This window comes from Neofelis nebulosa, chromosome 4, assembly GCF_028018385.1.
Source record: "Neofelis nebulosa isolate mNeoNeb1 chromosome 4, mNeoNeb1.pri, whole genome shotgun sequence".
NCBI lineage: Eukaryota > Metazoa > Chordata > Mammalia > Carnivora > Felidae > Neofelis > Neofelis nebulosa.
Window position 1 is genome coordinate 26,059,284 of NC_080785.1, and position 22,365 is coordinate 26,081,648.

General features: G+C 36.1%; 1 protein-coding gene across 7 annotated transcripts in view; it reads left to right on the top strand.

Annotated features, from left to right (window-relative positions):
• The window catches only part of GRM8 (glutamate metabotropic receptor 8), a 778,872-nt gene that overhangs the window by 478,688 nt on the left and 277,819 nt on the right, over positions 1-22,365 (top strand). For all 7 annotated transcript variants that reach the window (XM_058724417.1, XM_058724415.1, XM_058724414.1 and 4 more), the window contains exon 7: positions 9,930-10,130. In XM_058724417.1, coding sequence (XP_058580400.1) covers positions 9,930-10,130 — 201 coding nt within the window. The remainder of the gene's footprint in view (positions 1-9,929; positions 10,131-22,365) is intronic.

Sequence of the window (22,365 nt, forward strand, 5' to 3'; positions counted from 1 at the left end):
GCTTCTTTTTTTGCGTTTTTCTTGTATTTCTTTGTGAGAGATAGAATTTAATCTGGGCCTTCTATGTTGCATAGAGTTTATATAAGGGGAGAAGAAAATGTTGAGCATTGAGAATGAATTGAAATTTAATTATACCAAGATTAACCCGTTAAAATGAAGACATAAATTGTTTCATAAAGCTAGGAAACACAAAATATTGAGGGGTTTTAAAAAGAAATGCATGAGTGACATAGGATTCCAAAAGGAGATTTGAATAAATGGAGACACTGTGTCCCCAAATGGGACACTTAATATTGCAGCTGTTTCAAGTCTTCTGCAATTAATTTTAAAAACCAATACAATTCTAATAAAAGCTCCAGTTTTTTTGGAAGTAGCTTAAATAATTCTAAAGTTTATCTGTGAGAACTATCGAGAATTTCAGAAAATAAGAGTATTGATAGAACTTTCATGAACAGATGGTAGAGCTTATTATAAAATTACAGTAATTGTAACAAAAAGGTAGCACTGTATTGGCATGTCAAGAGACAAGTGGCCTAGAGCAGACACTCCAGCCATATATCCAAGAAGGTATAAGAGTTTGATATGTGTTAAAAGTGACATTATATAAATCAATGGGGAAAAGAATATCCATTCAATAAATAGTGTGGAAGAATTGGCTCATAATTTGGAAAACAATGTTAGATCCCTACTTTGCACCAAGTATCACATTGAGTATCAGAAAAGAGTTAAATGCAAAACTTGAATCCATTGAACAAACTACAATGCAAGTATCAAAACCGTGCTTTCCTACAATATCGGGAAATTCTCACTATAGGTGAAGTGAATATAGCATATTAAAAATATATACACAGAATCTTCTTAATTTTTAAAAATAAAGAGGGAAAATAGAGAAATCCTGTTAAGGACATAGATCACTATGCAAATCGTGGTTAACATGGTGGGCTAATAAATATTCTTTATTTTCTTCATGATACTTTTTTCTCACATTTCTACTAATACTGATTAGCTTTTGAAATCAGAAAAAAAAATTAAGGCAGATTCTAAGCCACATTTTAAGGTCTGCAATGACTCTATAACATATTTTGGGGTGGGAGGGGACATTATAAGTCCTGTCTGCTAAAGGAGATTTATGGAAGGAAAATTGGATTCTTCTATGGGAGAGTTTGAATATGCTTTCAAGAGAGAAACTCTGCTACTAACTATTGAGTTAACTCTGTCAATAATCTTGTACACTCTTGAATCAAAATTTGTTTCTGATATGCAGGATCTAAGATAATTATGTAGAGAAATGCAACTATCTGAATTTAATCAAATGCCTTTTCTTTGTTTGGGGACTTAGGGATATATCTATGAAATAATTTCCTCTTCTGAGCATCTTTTTTTAAAACTGGTTGTTTTGCCTGAAGATACACTCTTAATCTTAGTTGCCTCTTACCTTAGGTTTTTCAGGGTTTTAAAAACCCTAGGGCATTGCATGGAAAATTTAACACCTGAAGGGGACACCTGGCATGTGCCTGAAGCACTTTCCATTTCCTGCCAGGCACACAAAGGAGAGAAGTCATTGTGGGCTGCTGGAGCACTCTTCAGGGGTTGATTTACAAGTGTCTCGGATGTGTCCTCAGGCAGCTAAGAGCCTTCAGTTCTTGGGACTATATTTAAATTACAGAAGAAATAGAGAGCAAGTGACTTTCAGCAGAGGACCCTTATCTTCTCATTTTCTCTGCCATTTGTAAATAGATAAGGTATTGGCTCAAATTAGTTCATTAGTCCAATACATCTGTTTATACAGGTCCTTGACAAAGCCTGCTGCAGAATGTACAAAGCAGAATCTTAGGTGTAGAATTCTCTTTTGAGCTTGATGTTACTTTCTCGGAGAAATCTGGCAGACACGTCCATGCATATACACTCTCACCTTCAGAGCTAAAATATTCTATTAATTTTTATAATATTAATTTATAAGTTTTATTAGCTTTGGTTTTCACCGCAAATATCTAATCATCTTGCTTATGAATTTCAGTTGTATTATGCCGATTTTATCTCATGTGTATGGCTGAAATCTATAAGCAAGATCAATTGTTTATACTTCAGAAAAATGTTCTATAAATGTATTTCCCCTTTTCGCATATTTTAATATAAATATTGCCATTTGTTAATATTTATTAGTATTTCTGTAAAAGTGTATATTATTTTATAATATTCTTTAATTCCTGTTCACTACTCTTTAAAGGTACACACACACACACACACACACACACACACCCTCTACCTGCTGCTTCACATAGGATACAAATCAATCATGGGTTTAATGGCTAGAAGTTAAGCAGAGAAGGGAAAGTTAAGCCCTAGTTGGAAGAAACAAAATTTCACAAAGAAGGAGGAGGTGTAATAGTAAATGGCCAAGGTTTTGAGTCAGACTTGACTACCATTTACTGCGTAACTGTGTGATCTTGGGTGAATTATTCAGCTTTTTGAGGCTTAGTTCCTTTATTAAAAAAAAAAGGAGTAATAATTTAGGATGAATGAGATGCTATTTGTGAAGGATCCTGTCCATCTTAATTATTTGCATCCGTTTACTGTTCTGACCTTATTTACCATAATTGGTTTCTTTAACCATTGGATCAAAAGAACTGATACTTTTCTCCTTCATGAGGAAATAGATTTGATATATAGCTCAAGTCTAAGAGTAATGAAAATGTAGTGACTCAGTTAACCAGACTGACAATACAGGAAAAGAAATCCAGGCTGACGTTTGGTATTTTGTTAGTGTGGAATTTCCAGGTCTCAATGGGAGCCCAGTTACTTGATATCCCAAACTGTTTTGAATCGTTTTACTGGTATTTTTTCACTCATACCATTATGCAATCTTGCAGTGATCTTAGTGAGTATAAAAAGAAACAAATAAGAGAACATACCCTAGGATCCAGAACCTTAGAACTGAAGGGACCCTGATTGATTATCTCGTTCAGTCATCTAATTTCTACTGAGAAGTAAACAAATGCCAGACAGTTCATAACTTGACCAAGGACACAAAGTCAGCGGGTCATTCTCTCAGAACTGGATTGCAGGTCTTTGACTTCTCATACCATTGGTCTCAAGACAGTGCTGCAAATGGTACTTTACTCCAAAGCAGCTTAAATTCTTGCAATGTCATAAATAAATGATCAGCCATATTACTGTTGCATGATTACTCTAAACATTTGGATCTTTTGCTCTTTAAATAATTCAACAAATTTATATAAAGTCTATATACTCCGTTAGAGGATATAATAAATACTGCAGAGTATTAAAAATCAGTTATTTTAACTGAGGTCTTAATACAGTAGGAGAACTGTCAGAAACAAACCTTGTTAACCTGATTTTCCAAATTCTGTTAATGCTGCCAGTGTTCTACTACCTAGCCTAAAACCCCTGGGTTGTTGATTGCCTTCAACCCTTACTCCCATATTTAATCAGGTGCCCAAATACTGTCAGTTTGACATCTGAAATATATTTTCTCTCATTATTTTTTCCCCTCCTGTTTCAACTTATATCTGCCCTGCCTCCCAGCTTGTATGTCTGCCTTCAAATTACATTTGCTTCAATTTATTACACACATACTCCCAGAAACATTTTAAATATTGGTCATGGCTCTCTGTTTCCAACTGAACAATATTCAGTATTTAAGCATGGCATTAAAGATCCTCTAGGATTTGATCTGGAATGCTATATTTTTAAAAATTAAATATCAGTGCTCCAGCCTAATTTGGTTTGACAGCTTACCTGAAGTTTGGAGGCTGAGAAAGAGGCATCCAGGAAGGAGTGAAGAGAGTTACAGAGTGAACATCTAAGTGAGTCCAGCGGTGGGACAATTATGTTACATTCAAGGACCTACAGTGGAGCTGGGAGAGGCAGGGTGGTACAAACAGAGGAAGCTGGAAAGATGGGGTGTCCCATCACAGAGGTCCCTAGGGCAACTTTCCCAGCTGAAGGCCCAGGCTTCGCGAAGTTCAGGAATGTGCCCAAGGCCAATTGCCTTGAGCCATGTTAGCTGGAACCTGAATCTAGGTCTGCCCCACTGGCCGGTCTTCTTTCTCCGTAGCCAGCTACCTCTCTCAGTCAGTTTGTCTTTCTGCCTCACCACGGGGCCCATGTTCTCATCTCCTGCAGTCTGGGGTTGCACACACTACATCTGTGAATCCTACTGCTTTGGAGATATTCCCGTATAATTGAATATGCTTGTACTTCTATCCCATCCTTCCCCCATTGTATCCTTGAAACCAAGTCAGTTTAAATTCAGTAAAAGGTGTCTTATGTTGGCTGACTTGATAGCGACTCCTTGTGCCGTTCTTTCTGGTTCTCGCTGATTGTCCCTGGTGTGGTTCACTGATTTCAGTCACCCACTGTGCAGTTAGTACATACGTGTGAGGTATTAGGAAAGCTTGATGTAGGACATGACGGTCTTTTCTCTGGTGCATCAGGTAGCGAGGCATATGGGGTTGTTGTGGAATTCAGAATGACTTGTAAATCTGGTCCTAGGTGCATAAATGTGTTCTTAGCAGCTCACAGATTCTCTTTTTCCTCCCGGCATCCTCTCAACAGTGACTGCAAGAAAACAATTTAATTCTTTAAAATAGTTGCTGCATACTTAAGAAAAAGTCAAGGGAGAAACTAAATAAATACTTTTTAACCTGCAAGTTTAGAATGTGGGATTATTTCTGCTAGGACTATAGTAAAAGATGAACCAATTGGATATTTGGGTTCTCAGGAATAAAACAACTGAGAGGACTTCCTTTTTTTTTTTTTTTTTTTCTTTCTTCATTGAATGGACTGGTTTATTGGCTCATCATTACATTAACATACTTTCAGGAAGATGAAAATAACCCTAATTTCAATCTGTAAAACTAAACCATACCCTGAGAAATGAGGAATTTTTAGAAAACAAAGCTCAACGGCTATCTGTCAGTCAAAGAATTTAAAATTCACGTCAAGCTCATCTTAGGAACTCCCATTGTCATAGATACACACTTTGCAAACGTGAGCAGACTTGCCTTTTCAAAACCAAGAAAATACATGGTGATGTTCCAAAGACCTTAACTGAGGTGCATGTGGCACTGCTTAGACCAGTAAGGACTTACTCTGTCTGTCGTCCAGGATCATGAGCTACAGTCAGATGTTTTAGATTTCATTAATGAAAACATAAAACAATCTTGCTATAAAATTTATGAGGCTGACTTCATCTCTCACCATGCCAAAACTTTGCTATATGCTGTTAATTTTAAGCTACACACTAAAGCACATTGCAACTTTACAGTGTTTTAAATAGATGGCTGACATATAGCCTTTGACAATATTTAGCACTTTATAGCAATACATTAGTGCTAACTTTAGAAACTATAGCATAATGAAACTTTACAGCCGATTAAGTTGATGACTCACTGTCAGCCTCTTAAATTCCTCTTTAAGATGAATTAAAAAAGCAAATATAGGATGCAAGGAGCACACTGTAGCTCTTGTAAAATCTTTAAGTGTCGTCATGAAGTTGACATGTTAGGGAATAAAAAAATATATTGTCTAAATGGCCCGGAAATAAATAAAATTATTTCTTTTAAAATTTAGAAATGGTGATAATGTTCAGTCTTTTAGTTTGTCACCATGTACTTACATAGATTGATGGAGTCTTACAATGTTCATTGACTCCCTTGACAATGGTCGCTAGACAGCCTTCTGAACTTTTATTAAAAAAAAGAAGTGCAAAGTTGGGACATATTTAATCTCCACCCATACTACTCGTTTATAACTAGTTAAGGATAAATAGTTTGACAAGTGAAAACTTAAATACGTCCCTTTCATAATATGCATGGTATTTGAGAATTAATTATAAATCCATTATGTATGAAGTTGAAATTGTTTTAGGAAAAATCAAGCAAGAATATGCTAATAAATTAGGGTATCTCCATCAAAATTTATCAGGAAAGTATTGTATATAACTTTATCCCAATTATTGAATGTTGAGAAATATCTATAAATTGGTAGTGAGGTTGCAGTAGCATTAAAATAAAATCATAATTTGTTAAATCCAGAACTCTTTGGAATAGAGTAAATTTAAAAATATAAAACATTCGTATACAACTATCTCTTACATGTATTGCATGGATTGTGAAAATTTTCCAAATTCTTTAATGTTCTCACAGCCATTTCTTTCTTTGAATCAATTTGGCTTGGGCATTTTTGCCATTTCTGTGCCTGCTGTTCATACTCCACCCAGTGGTAATAGAGATAAAGAAATTCTCTCTTTTCTTTAAAGTACACAAAAGAAAACAAATCAGAAAAACAATATTCACAGAAGTGTGGTGTGTGGTGTGGTGTGTGTGTGTATGTGTGTAGCAGAGGGATTTACAGAGCAGAATTACAAAAAACATAACCTGGAAATTTAATGTTACAGACTTAATGTGTCCCTTCCAAATTTATATATTGAAATTCTACCCCCTAATATGATGGTATTAGAATGTGGGGCCTTTGGGAGGTAATTAAGATTAGATGAAGTTTTGAAGATAGAGCCCTCATAAATGGGATTAGTACCCTTAAAAGAAGTCACCAGAGGGATGCCTGGTGGCTCAGTTCGTTGAGCCATACTCTTGATTTCAGCTCAGGGTCGTGATCTCAGGGTCATGAGACTGAGCCCTGTGTCAGGCTGAGCATGGAGCCTGCTTAAGATTCTCTCTCCCCATCACTCTCTGCCCCTCCCCCACTTACTTGCTCACATGCACATGCACTTTCTCTCTCTCTCTGTCTCTCAAAAAAAAAAAAAAAAGTCAACAGAAGTCTGTTCTCTTCCATGTAAGGGTATAATAAGAAAATGGAAAATGGCTGCCTGCAACCTAGAAGACACCCTTCACCTGCTGTTACCCTGAGTCTGAACTTCCAGCCTCAAGAATTATGAGAAGTAAATTCTGTTGTTTATAAGCCACCTGGTCTTTGGTATTGTTATTGCAGCTTGTACTAAGGCAGTTAGATGTCTGTATTTGCAAACTACAGATTAGTCATGTCCCCACATTGGGAGATGCTGATTTGGTAAATCTGGAGTGACCCTAAGGAATCTGCATGTAAGAAGATAATCAAAAAGTGAACAACTGCTCTGGATGCATATCTTCATTTCCAGTTATTAAATCAGTGATGCAAAATAAATGAAACTGGGACCTTCTTATAGACCTAAGGACCTACCCTCAAAGTAGTTTTTTCCATCTTGTATCATTACGTTTCTGTGTCATTTTGCCTCTTTTTTTCAAAAGCAACCATGCTGGTCTACATAGGACTATCTAGGGTTTGGTCCTGTATCCTGAGACCAACCTCAATTCTGGACTAACCAGAGCGGCTGGTCACCAGATAAGATCATTAAAGAAACAACTGCATTTTTTTGGTTCCTGTGACCATTCTTCAATATTTATTTATGAATTGTCTACTTTGTGGTTAAAACTACAGGAGAGAAATTTTTAGCAGAAGCTGAAAGGGCAGTTTTCATAGGTCACTTAATGACATTCTGGACATAGCAATGCTGTCCTAGTACCCAGGAGACAAAGTGCCACACAGAGAAAGGGAGAAGATAGTGCTCCCATACCTGCATGGATCTTAGTTTAGATCATACAGCTAATGCAGGTTGAAGGAATCAATATACCTTTTGGCACCTTGTATGTACTCTTTGTGAGAACTGATCTTTCCTCACTGCTTCCAAACTTATATAACCCTCAATTGGAGGTTTTAGGGAAATGAAGTAATTCCCTATAATGATAGCCTGGTTTTGGATCTATTGAGATTGACATAGAAACAGACTACATAGAAATATGATAGGCAATTGGAAATGTGGGCTAGCAGTTAGCTGGCAGGAAAGTCCTAGAAAACTAATTTATCAGACCTCTAGAGTCTATTATGAATTAAATTGATTACTATAAGTTGATCTAATGTTTTGGACTCTAAAACCAACCTTTTTGAATTCAAATATATATGTCTAGACCATAGAAATAGTAATAGTTAAGGTGTTGAAAATGAATGGATTATGAGGTTGGACAGAAAAAGGGGACTCAATCTTGGGGAATGGAAAATTGAGTCATCAAAAAAATCTGAACAGACTTGTCTAAAAAGGAGGAACAGAATTCAGCATTATGACAGACTGCAGAGAATAGGGAACCAACCGACAGCATCTAAAGGATCAGCATGTAACAAGTGATTAAGACCAGAAGAAAAGATGTTCAGTGATTAGATGGATAGAATGAAGGAATTGACTGTCACATTTATCTACAAGAAAATCAGTGGTTTTATCAGACTATAAAAACCCAAATAGAGGGGCGCTTGGGTGGCTCAGTTGGTTAAGCATCTAGCTCTTGATTTCAGCTCAGGTCATGATCTCATGGTTCATGGTTTGTAAGTTCGAACCCTACGTGGAGCCCCACATCAGGCTCTATGCTGACAGCATGGAACCTGGTTGGGATTCTCTCTCTCTCTCTCTCTCTCTCTCTCTCTCTCTCTGCCCCTCCCCTGCTCATGCTCTTTCTCTCTCACTCTATTTCAAAATAAATAAATAACCATAATAAAGAAAAACCCAAATATAAAACAGCCATTTTAATTCAGCTGACTAATTAGTCTCAAGAAAAATATTTGTTGAACTTAAAGACTACTTATTTTTTAAAGGTTACCAAGTGATCTCCATGGGAAAGTTTCAAGTGTTTGCTTTAGGTCTCTCCAAGCGTTAGTGGATGTATAAAGTTTGGTAGGGTATGGAAGTGCTGGGAGATCCTTTTTGGTTCTGACCTCAATATCATTTCTGTAATTTTTTCTTGTGCACATTCTTGCCATTCACCATACTTTTCAGGGGAATGAATGAATATTGGGCTCCAAGTCTGAGACCTTGGAAGGCTTTCATACCTGCCCTCTGTGCCCAAAGTGAACTTCTCCTCCACGAGTCTCAGTTTCCTCATCTTCAAAATGAGAATGTTGTATTATAACTAATTATACATTATCTGATTTTAATATCAAATTTATATTCCATTTTAAATTGTAAGCTTTTATTAAATATTAAATGATAAACACCATGCTAAAGGCAATCCCCAAAGCCAATTCTCAGCCTTAAATATGCCCAAACACAAGTACAATTATTCTGAATGACAATTATTTTGAGAACTCTACATCCTTTTAACAGAAAATTAAAATAGGAAATTGATGAGGATTTAATGTACAGCATGGTGACTATGGTTAGCAATACTGTATTGTATACTTGAAAGTGCCTATGAAGGAAAGAAAAGGAAAGGAAAAAAACAAGGGAATAAAAGGTTAGTCTATTAGGTAGTAGATATGTTAACTAACCTTATTATAGTAATCATTTCTTCTTGAACTGAGTTCAAGAAAAAAAGTTAAGTCGAATGATTCTTCTAAAGATAGCTGGTTTACTTAAGGAAATACTGTCATTTAATATATACAAAAAGGGCGCCCAAGTAAATGAAGCACATTCAAAACAAGAATAGATATGGGAGGAGGGAAAAAAGACCTTACTTTGAGACACTAATTAAATGATGATCCTAGAATTGAAGTAGATGAAAAGGACAAAGTCTGCACATTTTGCTTAAAAGATCAAGTCACAACCAGAATGTTATGTAATTATTAGAATGTACAATGTAATAGGACTCAATAAGGTGGAAATAAAGATAATGAAACTATATGTTTTTATTTAGTTAATATCTTTTTGTTGCTAATGGAATAGTTTCTGTTCTTTCCAAATAAAAAATTCAATACCCAGTTTAAAAGCCTGACTCAATAAGTATAGGATTAAAATAATTGGGAGTAAAATCAAATAGTTTTGTCTCATTAAGTGTGCCTCATATGTGGAAATCTTAGCCCTAATGCCATGTTTTAGTGGATCTAACACCAATTGATGGTTTTTGTTTTTTTTTTAATTTTTGCAGGGCTGGAGAGAATTGCGAGGGATTCATCTTATGAACAGGAAGGAAAGGTCCAATTTGTAATTGATGCAGTGTATTCCATGGCTTATGCCCTGCACAACATGCACAAAGATCTCTGCCCTGGATACATTGGTCTCTGCCCACGAATGAGTACGGTGGACGGGAAAGAGCTACTTGGTTACATTCGGGCTGTCAATTTCAATGGTAAGTTACAACTTTTTTTTTTTGTCATTAAATACTTTAGAAGTGACAGAATCTGTCCCCTCCCCCCACTAAATATAGAAGATACACAAACAGTGGAAAGCACAGGATTAGAAGCAGTTCCCCTTTTAATCAGAAGTGTGAGTTTTTCCACCTGCTTTTAAATCTCAAACATATTTTCTGTGCTCCTGAAAGAAACATTAATCTGCTCCTGAAAGAAGCAGAAGTTAAAAATAAGCCTCTATCAATCAAAATATTCTACTTAAATATCACTATTTCAGAAATAACTTAGGAGGCTCATTTGGAACCATTGACAACAGATTAGATTTCTTTTAAAATGTTTTGTTTGTGTCATTATTAGAGAAGGAATTGTAGATATTTTGTTTTGAAACTGATTTTAAGCTTTTTAAACAGTAAGTTGACCTGAGGAAAGTAGATGATTTGGAGTGGCTATACGTTTACATTCTAAAAGTGCCATGTTAAGTTTCTGCATTTTCTCTTTCCTTGTATCACTTTCAATGATTTGGTCAATTTAAAGCAATGAGCTGCATTGTGTAAGATAGAACCACATACAAGGCAGGGTAGATGGGATTTGCCTCCTGCTGAAGCAGAAATGCTGCTTTCTGTAAGTGTCACAGAAACTGATACAGAATATGCTGGACCCATAGTATTCGGCTAAGAATAGCCAAATGCCTGTCTGAAGTGATGGAATTATTGAATGCTGCTTCTCTTTCATGAAAGTTGTAATGGTTGCTGCCCATGATTTTGACCATTATTTTCAAATGAAATGTTAGAATGCTCTGAGCTGTCTAATTCTTTCTGTTTGGCTGTAATCCACACAATGGACATGCCTCCGAGCCATGCATGGCGCTGCACTGTCCATCATAATACACTCCAGTGACCTCAGCTGCCAGCCTTTCTCAAAAAAGCACAAGGTCATCTTCAATTTAGAATTCAAGTGGAAACTTCTTCTTTTGCTTTGTGCAGGCAACATGAGGCAAAATTTGGTTTACATTCAACACAGAGTATCCTCGTTTTCAGCAGAATTTTTGTGAGACATTACATAACCATCCTTTTGTTATGAATATAAATATTAAGGGAATTTGAAAATAATTTTCTTGCAATTATAAAACTGAGCAAAGGAGGGGTATTATAATGCAAGGTTATTTATCCTTACATGAGGTTGGGAACACTCCATTTATCCATGTAGTTAGAAGGTGTGAAGAGGAACGCAAATGAATGTTTTCCTCAATAACTGAAGCTCACCTCCAGACGATGGGAAAATCTTTAAAGAAATACCAGATTAAAGTATTTCAAAGGTAAATTACCAGTTTCTCTCTTATCTTAATCATAGATAAAAGCCAAACCCTTCCTTGATGACTTCTATTATCATACCATACTGTAATATAATGATGCTATTAAAGACTATTAAAAACATCTTAAAGCCTAATGATTATTAAGACAATTTGCCTCTAGACTTCAGTGATTTCTGAGTTCTTCTGTCCACTTTTTAGTCTTTTTCCCCCTTTCACCTTACCAAAGTGCTGTTTTTGTGATTGTTTTGGGGGCTGATCTCTTCCATAATTTGCTTCTTTCAACCCACTACGGACAGAGAAGTACATATAAAATTTCATTAATTTAGTCGAGATGTATTCATTGAGCATGTAGACTGTGTTAAGCATTCTGATAGGTGCTAAAGACGGACTACTAGTAGTCAAAGCAGATATGAGATTTAGAATTTCTTGGGGGAATTTAGATGTGAATCAGAAAAGCACACAAAGGGATAGTAATATAATCTGTAATGAGGGCTAAAAGTAGAGGTGTGCTGAACTGAGAGTTTGTAATAGGGAAACATCCCTCCCTACTCTAGGGAGTTGGGGACAGGTGAATCTGAAGGAAATGAGTGTCAGAGAGAAGAGTAAGATCGAGCATGAGAGGTCTTATAGGCCATTCTTTTTTTTTTTTTTTTAATTTCCTTTAACGTTTATTTATTTTTGAGACAGAGAGAGACAGAGCATGAACAGGGGAGGGTCAGAGAGAGGGAGACACAGAATCTGAAACAGGCTCTGGGCTCCGAGCTATCAGCACAGAGCCCGATGTGGGGCTCGAACTCACGGACCGCGAGATCATGACCTGAGCCGAAGTCGGCCGCTTAACCGACTGAGCCACCCAGGCGCCCCTTATAGACCATTCGTGAGATTTGTTCTTCATCTTGAAGCAACAGGAGCCCACCGATGCATAATAGAATTGTGTCTGATACAAGAGTAAGTATACTCCAGATGTGAGGATCACATAAAATACATGAATTTTAGTGTATGAACTTAAAATAGAATCTCTTTGAGCTCCCTGGAGATTTATTTTGCTAATGGCTTGAAACTTGTCTGTATTCCAATAACTGATGATACAAGGTAAGAGACTTGAGCATAAACAGATTATCATGGATTATATAATCCTTCTGAGCTTTAGTACTTTTCAGGGAGTTCATCAAAAATTTTTTTTAACATTTATTTTTTTTTTTCTGAGAGACAGAGACAGACTGTGAGTGGGGCAGGGGCAGAGAGAGAGGGAGGCACAGAATCTGAAACAGGCTCCAGGCTCGAGCTGTCAGCACAGAGCCTGATGCAGGGCTCAAACTCACAGCCTGTGAGATCATGACCTGAGCCGAAGTCAGACGCTCAACCAACTGAGCCACCCAGGCGCCCCGGGAGTTCATCAATTTTTAAATTTCATTATTGGCTTATCTGTTAGTGTTCACTAATTATTAATTCCCAGCCTGTTTATGATAAAAAAGATATACAAAGTGGTTCAAATAGAAGTATACTATCTATCTATCTATCTATCTATCTATCTATCTATCTATCTATCTATCCATCCCCTTTAAGGAGGAAGAAAGAAGTATGGTAACCAGAATACAGGACTACATCAGGTTCTGAGCTTCCAAAGCAGCCAAAATGTAAAGAGACATTCAGTGGGATACGTAACTTTCATTATGTGATGGAAACAAGCCTACCTATTTTTTTAAGAGAGAATTAATTCTCTTGGAAACTATTTCTAAATGAAATGTATCATATGGGATTTTAACAGCCTCATAAACAATGTTATTTAACAAAATTTTACTGCAAAAGCAGAAGCTTTCTCTTTGGCTGTTTTGTACTTATACCCACAATCAAAGCCAAGAATGTAATGCTTCTAACACTGAAGGGTATTTTATTAAAAGAGTTTTCAGGAGGAGGGAGATAATCTTTGATCTAGATTTGCAACTCTTTCAAGCTCAGATGATATGGGGATTACCATATTCTATTAAGAATAAATGAAGAGCTTTCCCCTTACAATCTGCTTTTCAAACTCTGTCTTCAAAAGAATGCTACTCAGAAGTCTAACATTTCAGCCAGTCAAAATAAGAACCACTGGGTTGAAGGAGAAGCCACAATCTTCGACTCTCCACTTCCCCTAGTGCTACTTGCCTGTCCTAGAGGTACTTTGAAATGTACCAATAGCTACATGGAGTGCACATCAAATCCACAGACTGAAATATCCTTTTTCTTCACACGGCTTTCATAGAAACTGAAAGTAGACACCTAGAATGTGTGCTGGGAACTTAGCTAACAGCTATTATATAACGCTGATTGAGTGGTTTGTGTTAGTGATGGTCAGTGTTCTCACCTAGTGAGATAGCCAACTCACTTCCCAAAGCCTGGAAGTAGGAGGGGAACCTTGGCCAAACCCCAGGTTACTTGAGATCAGTTTTGAATATTCTGAAGAGTTGAGAATGTACTTGACTAGACCCAGAACTGCTTACTGTACATGACAACAAAAAATTACTACATAATAAAAGTTTTCTTAGAATAGCTATTACCAGTTGTCAAAGAATGAGCTTTGTAAGGCAACTGTCAATTTTGTATAGTGTAGCCTTCCAGATTTTCTGTCAGGATCACTGAGCTACAAAATGTACTCTCAAGTTATTTAAAAAACTGACCCATTGGATGGAATTATTTAGTAATGCCCCTTTCAATATTGGATAATGTCTACCCTAAAGTGTAATTTCTGAGCAGGAAAAAAAAATTGTTGTTAAACTGGTTCTTTCTGGCACTAATGAGATATTAAGGCAAGTTGCTTTTCATGGTTCCTTTTAATTTGAGACTGTAAAACACTGTCATTGGTATGAAGGGAGACTCTTCTTCCAGTTGTAATAGCAGGAGGTGAAGGACCCAGAACAGCTGGATGCTGCACAGACCATTGGTATAAAATTAAAGGGAACTGTTTAAAACTCAGTCTTGCTGAGATTGTAACCTTGTGTGTGGTATGCCTAATTAAGCAATGGTTTAAAGATACTTGGTTTAAAAGGTCATGCTTCTTCCAGTCTATTGTTAACTGAGAACATAACAATCATCTTGGAATTTCGAATGATGAATGATTAGTATTTCAGGCCAGAATGATTCTAAACACAACTAGTTAAGGGTGAAAACCCTTAGTAAAACTATTAAACTACAAAGTACTATTTCCATCAAAGACTTAAACAACAATGGTGGTTTAATTGAATTCAGTCACTCAAACTGATATTTTCTCATCAACAGAAAACCTGAACCATATTCTGCATGTGTATTTTAAGTACATTCTGAGTCATAGCATATCTGGAATTACTCATGTGGTCGTTACAACTTTTCTCAACCTATCCTCTGTACTCAGGGAGCCAGAGGGAAACAAAGATCTGCCTTTTGGATTACTTTTATTGCTACCATTTGAACAAAACACTGTTTCTATAAATTTTTAAATCCAAAGATTTATCAAAAGAAAAACACAAAATAAAGAGAGGAGTTCAGATTTTTCAGGAACTTAAGCAACGATGTCAATTCCTTCCGTCTGGTCTATAGGCAATAAAATATTGATGCTTACATCTTGTATAGAATCAGGGATTTTTCTGTTGCCATGAGAACCTTATTTATCATAAAGAAAAAGTGTTCGATAGAATTCCAGTGGTATCTCCTAACTCCTTTTCTCTGTATTTGAGCTCACATCAGGGGCAGGGCAGGCACAGCGGCATACTAATCAGGAATGTTTGATCGTAGGTAACAGAAGCCCCTTAAACTTGCTTAAGCTAAAAGAAAGAATTTATGGGGCACCTGGGTGGCTCAGCCGGTTAAGCGTCTGACTTCAGCTCAGGTCATGATCTCACAGTCCGTGAGTTCTAGCTCTGCATCAGGCTCTGTGCTGTCAGTTCAGAGCCTGGAGCCTGCTTCAGATTCTGTGTCTCCCTCTCTCTCTGCCCCTCCCCCACTCACGCTCTGTCTCTATCAAAAAAATGAATAAACATTAAAAAAAATTAAAAGAAAGAATTTATGAAGGTATGTCAAGAAACCCCATGGCAGAATACAACAGGGCCTAAGGAAAGGACTGGTTATAAGAACTAAAAACTGGCCAGAAATCCTAACATCTCTCTGTCTGCTTTGTTTCATTCTGTTTATGTTGGTCTTCCCCATTTTTAGGTCCATAGGGTAGGTAGCTGAAGGCCATCTACATTTCTAGAATTTAGCAGCTATTTCTTCAGGGCACCTGCTAAAATTAACATGTATATATTTCTAAGTCCCAATTCTAACTTCTTGGAACCTTGAATCTCATTAGCCATACTTAGGTTGGATGTCAGGTTGGTTCCAAATTATCAAGGAGCAAGTAGGACAGACTTGGTTGTCCTGGGGCACTCTCCATGGTTGAAATACATATTTCTAAATCCCAGTTATAACTTCTTGGAACCTTGAATCTCATTAGCCAAACTTAGGTTGGATGTCAGGTTGGTTCCAAATTACCAGTGGCAAGGAGCAAGTAGTGCAGACTTGGTTGTCATGGGACACTCCCCGTGGTTGAAAGGGACATTTGGGAACTTTCTATAAGTGACTTATGGGGAAAAGTTGAGCAAAGTGAGCAGAGAGGTGAAAACCTGATAGTGGTGATGCCACTGCGATTTCAGAATCTCATTGCTTCTTTAAGGTGTGTTTTTTTGTTAGGCTAGAGGAGACACAGTTAAGAGTCACATAGAATCTGTGAGAATCTGAGAGAGGAATCGACTCTGGAATTTTGTAATGCTAATCTTTGTACTGTGGTTGAATTTCCTGACATGAAGAAGAATGGTCAGCTTCTCTGAACTCACCACTGAGATGGTGGTCTAACCATTTCAGTGCTCAATATTCTAAGGAAAATATGTGAACACTTGCCTGATTACAGAGACTAGGATAGAGGTGGAATTTACCAGCGTCTTATTTCTTTTTTAGAAACCTTATTGATTTCAGGTACTTAATGCAAATTTCTATTACAATGTTGAGTGTCTCTGAACACTGTAGTCTGATTCTGAAGCAAATTTGTTTGCATAAAATACCTTTAAACTATCTAAAAGAAATAAGTATGACTTAATATTAGGAAGTGTACTATAAACACACTAATAGGTTAAATAAGACAATGATGAATATTTCCTAAGATTCTGTAAAGCTATTTGATTAAAATACATCCCTCATTTCTGTTAGAAACACAAAAACATTAACTAGTAATGGAATAAATGTTTAACATGATAAAGTTAGACTCTTGGACTTCAACCAATTATATACTTATACTTGTTATTACTATTAAAGAAATGGAGTATTCCTATTACCCCTATAATTAATATCCTATAAATTTTTACCAAAGTGATAAAACATGAAACAAAAATAACAGAGGTGACTACTAAAAATGAAAAAGTGGTAGTATGATTGTTTTCAAATGATTCGATCTCAAGGCAAGACACTGAAAAATATATTAGAGGTACTTACTTCAGGAAGATGATCAAATAAAAAATTAATATTAAAAACCTGAAGAGCATTCGTTTATACTAGTAAGAAATCATTGACTAATATGTGGGAAATGAAACTCTGCTTCCTTTGCAAAAATATTTAAAATACTTTGCAATAAATTGAACCAAAAAATATGAAAGACCTATATGAAGACAACTTTATTGAAAGACATTCCTTGTTTGTAGACAGAAAAACTAATTATAAGAATAATGTTAAACTTTTCTGAGTAATCTGTATTCAGGCTTAGTATAATTTCAACCAAAATGACAAAGGAGTATTTTCTGGAATTTGAAATAATATTTAAAATTTTAACTGTGAGAATAAATTAATAAAAATAACTGAAATGATTTTGAAGAGAAATTTATTTCTACCAAACATTTCATATTTAGCCCTAATGATAAGCTATAATAATCAATCCAGTATGGACCGAGTGCTGAATAGGCTTATGGTATATGGAACCAGACAGAAATAACCAGAAATATATAATGATAATAAATAAATCAGTTTACACATGTATATGTACATATTTACATATGAATTTATGATGTGATAAAGGTGAAAAAGGGAAAAGACATTTTATTTATTGAGTATCAATTTACAGTAAGATCAAGTGGGATGATTCCTCCACATAAGAGTATTATCCACTTGGAACTTATTTTATTTTTTATTTTTTAAAATGTTTATAATTTACTTTTGAGAGAGAGAGCTCACACATGTGCATGTTTGTGCGCAAGAAGGTGAGGAACAGAGGGAGAGGGAGGGAGAGAATTTTAGTAGGCTCCACGTCCAGTACAGAGCCTGACCTGGGGCTCAGTCTCATGGTTGTGAGATCATGACCTGAGCCGAAATCAAGAGTCGGATGCTTAACTGACTGAGCCACCCAGGCACCCCAGGATTTATTTTAGACTTCAGTGAAAAAGAAGCAAAAGAAAAAAAATAGAAGACAGTCCATTAGATTTGAATGGGGAAGCTTTTTGAGTTGGACAGTGAAGGAAATTATAACAGGAAAATAGACACGTTTGATTTAGTAATGTTTTAACACTGTCAGATGTTAAAAATGATCATAAACACAGTTTTAAAACAGAATATAAAGTAAGGCATATATTTGGGTTATTGTGTCAAAGGATAATATCACAAATACAAAAAGAGCCACCAATGATGACATCTTGAAGAAGTCAGTTGGCAAAACTCATAAACATTAGTAAACATTTGAAGAAATGTTAACCTTCACTAGCAATCAAATAAAGAACATTTAATCAACAGTAAAATATTGTTTTCTACCTATCAAGTTTACAAAGACCTGAAAATTATAATAGTAATTATCAAAAGGTAGTTATATTGGTTCTTCCAAATATGCTTGCTGAGGGTGGTATTAGTGTAATTGTTTTTCAGAGAGTATTTGCTCAGCACATATCATTACTTCTAGAAATAGATTCTAAGGAAAATATTTGAAATAATTGTATTTACAAGAATTTATTAAAAAAACAAGAAAGCCAAATCACACTTTTGTTCTGTTTCTAATTGAATCCACCAACAATATGTCACATAGAGTCATATTCCTGTGTGTTGGAATCCCAGGCTTTTATCTGAGCTCTGCCATTCACTTTTCTTCTGTGTTGTGAACTTATCTTGACCTCTTAGCTTCACCTTTTAAATAGAAGGATTATCCTAAAATATTCTAACCTTTGAAATCTCTTCCAGCTCTAAATTCTCTACACACTCTTTTAAAGGTAAAGGTATATTTTTAAAACACAGATGCCTATCAGTGTTCTTATTGTTGTCTTTTTTTGTTGTCACGTATACTCATTTTCATCTTTACGAATCATTTATTTATTCACCTACATTTTATTGGTAATCTTATAAGGTTTGTAATAAAAGAGTTCTGTGTTAGACATCAAGAATACAAACAAAGACTAAGAGGCGCCTCGGGGGCTCAGTCAATTAAGTGTCCGACTTCAACTCAGGTCATGATCTCACAGTTTGTGGGTTCAATCCCCACATTGGGCTCTGTGCTGACAGCTCAGAGCCTAGAGCCTGCTTCAGGTTCTGTGTGTGTCTCTCTCTGCCATTCCCCTGCTCTGCACTAGTCTCTGTCAAAGATAAATAGGTAAGTTAACAACAACAACAAAAAAGAATACAAAGACTAATGAAGCATGATTCTATATGTTCTCAGATGTCATAATGTAACAGAGGAGGGAAACAAACATGTTACCAACAAGAATTCAATTTGGTAAGTGATATGATAGAGGCATGAGCATATAAGAACCCGATGAAAAGCTGAGATTAGGAAAATATATAAGGAGAGCCTCAAAGAGTACAACACATTTGGTTTAAATTTAAACACAGATGGAAAGTGACATTTCTTAGGTGGACAAAATGGGGAGAAGGCATTCATGGCAGTCCATCAACTGATAAATGGGTAAAGATGTTAGATATATATATATATATATATATATATATATATATATATATATATATATATATATAAAATATTACTCATCCATAAAGAAGAATGAAATCTTGCCATTTGTAATGATATAGATAGAGCTAGAGAGCATTATGCTAAGCAAAAATAAGTCAGTTATAGAAAGACAAATACCATATGATTTCACTCATATGTGGAAGCAAAACAGACAAAATAGAAGGTAGGAAAAACATGCATTCTAAAAAAGCTGAGCATCTACAGTGTAAGAATTCAAGAGTGTGGCATGAGAGCAGCCTAGAAATGACCAAATGAGCTTGCTCTTGTTTAGAAATCTCTGTCATTCTAGTGTTTGAAGGTGACACAGCAGGCAATAGGAACCTGAAGCTTTTTGAAGAGGACAGTGAAGTGCTAAAATTTCTGTTTTAGAAAAATAACCTTGGCAACAATTTGCAGACTTGAGGAAGTGAGATTGAAGACAGGGATGGTTAGGTTAGGAGACAGTTCGAGTAGTCCCTATGAGAGAACAGTACCTGAAATGGGAAAATGAAAACACAAATGAAATGGAAAGAGGGGGAAAAGGGAGGAAAGGAACATAGAATTATTTGAAGGCTGTCTCTGTTCTAGGCACTGTGCTTTGACTAAAAACCAAGAGATTTTTAGAAATATATTAACCTCCCCAAATGATCTTTCTTTGTAACTGTAATAATTGCATTACTGGAGTTAATGTAGTATTTTAGTATATATGTTATTGATAATACTGGCTTTTTATCTATTTCTATAAGTAAAAAATGAGATATATAACATGTCACTATGTGGAAAAACTGACATGAAATGCCATCTCTAGAAGCTTTACCACACAATGTCCTTGTGATTAAATATTATTTATTTAGTAAATAGAGATAAAACAAAGTCAAACATGATGAAAGTCGAGTGTGTTTATCTTAAATATAAATATCCTTTTTGATGATTACCTCATTTGAAATAAAATTAAGAAAATAACTACTGTAAAAGCATGGATTGCGAGTAACTTGTGTACAAGTATTCCACAAGATGAGCAAACCTTTCTAATAAATTTTAAGTTGATAAACGAGAGATGTCTTGCAATACGAGTAGTACTCCAGAATGAATTATGCTTGCAAACCAAGGTTTTACTGTATTAATAATTTTGAAGTACTTTATATAATTTATTTTTGAAGGTGAAAGTTTGCAGGTAGTAAAGTATTCCTGGAAATACTGTGTATATTTTTTTCAATATATGAAGTTTATTGTCAAATTGGTTGCCATACAACACCCAGTGCTCATCCCAAAAGGTGCCCTCCTCAATACCCATCAGCCACCCTCCCCTCCCTCCCACCCCCCATCAACCCTCAGTTTGTTCTCAGTTTTTAAGAGTCTCTTATGCTTGGGGCGCCTGGGTGGCTCAGTTGGTTGAGTGTCCGACTTCGGCTCAGGTCACGATCTCGTCGTTCCTGAGTTCGAGCCCCGCGTCGGGCTCTGGGCTGATGGCTCAGAGCCTGGAGCCTGCTTCGGATTCTGTGTCTCCCTCTCTCTCTGCCCCTCCCCCGTTCATGCTCTGTCTCTCTCTGTCCCAAAAATAAATAAACGTTAAAAAAAAATTAAAAAAAAAAAAAAGAGTCTCATGCTTTGGCTCTCTCCCACTCTAACCTCTTTTTTTTTTTTCCTTCCCCTCCCCCATGGGCTTCTGTTAAGTTTCTCAGGATCCACATAAGAGTGAAAACATACGGTATCTGTCTTTCTCTGTGTGGCTTATTTCACTTAGCATCACACTCTCCAGTTCCATCCACGTTGCTACAAAAGGCCATATTTCATTCTTTCTCATTGCCACGTAGTACTCCACTGTGTATATAAACCACAATTTCTTTATCCATTCATCAGTTGGTGGACATTTAGGCTCTTCCCATAATTTGGCTATTGTTGAGAGTGCTGCTATAAACCTTGGGGTACAAGTGCCCCTATGCATCAGTACTCCTGTATCCCTTGGGTAAATTCCTAGCAGTGCTATTGCTGGGTCATAAGGTAGGTCTATTTTTAATTTTTTGAGGAACCTTCACACTGTTTTCCAGAGCGGCTGCACCAATTTGCATTCCCACCAACAGTGCAAGAGGGTTCCCGTTTCTCCACATCCTCGCCAGCATCTATAGTCTCCTGATTTGTTCATTTTAGCCACTCTGACTGGCGTGAGCTGATATAATGTATATTTTTTAAAGAATTGAACAAGTAAAAATAAACAGACTTATTTGAAATTAGGTAATTTTTCAATTTCTGATTAAGGAAATTTTAGACTGGTTATAAAATATTAATCCTACAAGTTAAGTCATCATGAAATTTAACAGTATAAATGTACCTGCCTGTGTTTTCTAACTGAATAAGGTTTGATAAACCTTTTATAGCCATAAAGATCAAGGTTTATTAATCTCACATTTCTTCCCTTAATGTATAAAGAGTTAAATGGGGGCCAAGATGGAGCCAGCATCTAATAAAAGCTTGAGACAAATCAATAGCATTGCCTTTGTTTCTCCTATGGTCCTCCATAGCTTCACTCACTGCACTGGGCTTCTTTTACTCATTCTTTGTTCTTATAGTTCCTGAACTTCTTCATCATGTGCAAAAAAATTACAAATAAATGATAAGTAAATCCAAGAAAGAGATGAGATGCTGTGGGCTTAGCAATTGAGGATTAAGGTCTGGTCTTGGGTCTAAACAGGGATATAGCAATAATTCTTGAATGAAGAATAAAAAAGTAGATGAAGGAGCAGGAAGGATTTGGACCAGCGGGAAGGTTACACTTGACAGTTTGTATTTTACATAGTGATTAGAAGCACAAGCTTTGTACTCAATTTGAATCCAGTGTCATACCTCTCATTACTTTGTGATCTTGGTCAAGGAGCAAAATCTCTTTAAATCTTTGTTTCCTCATCAATAAAATGGGGATGATAATATTTTTCAGGGTTCCTGTGAAATCTAAAGGTAGGGTAAT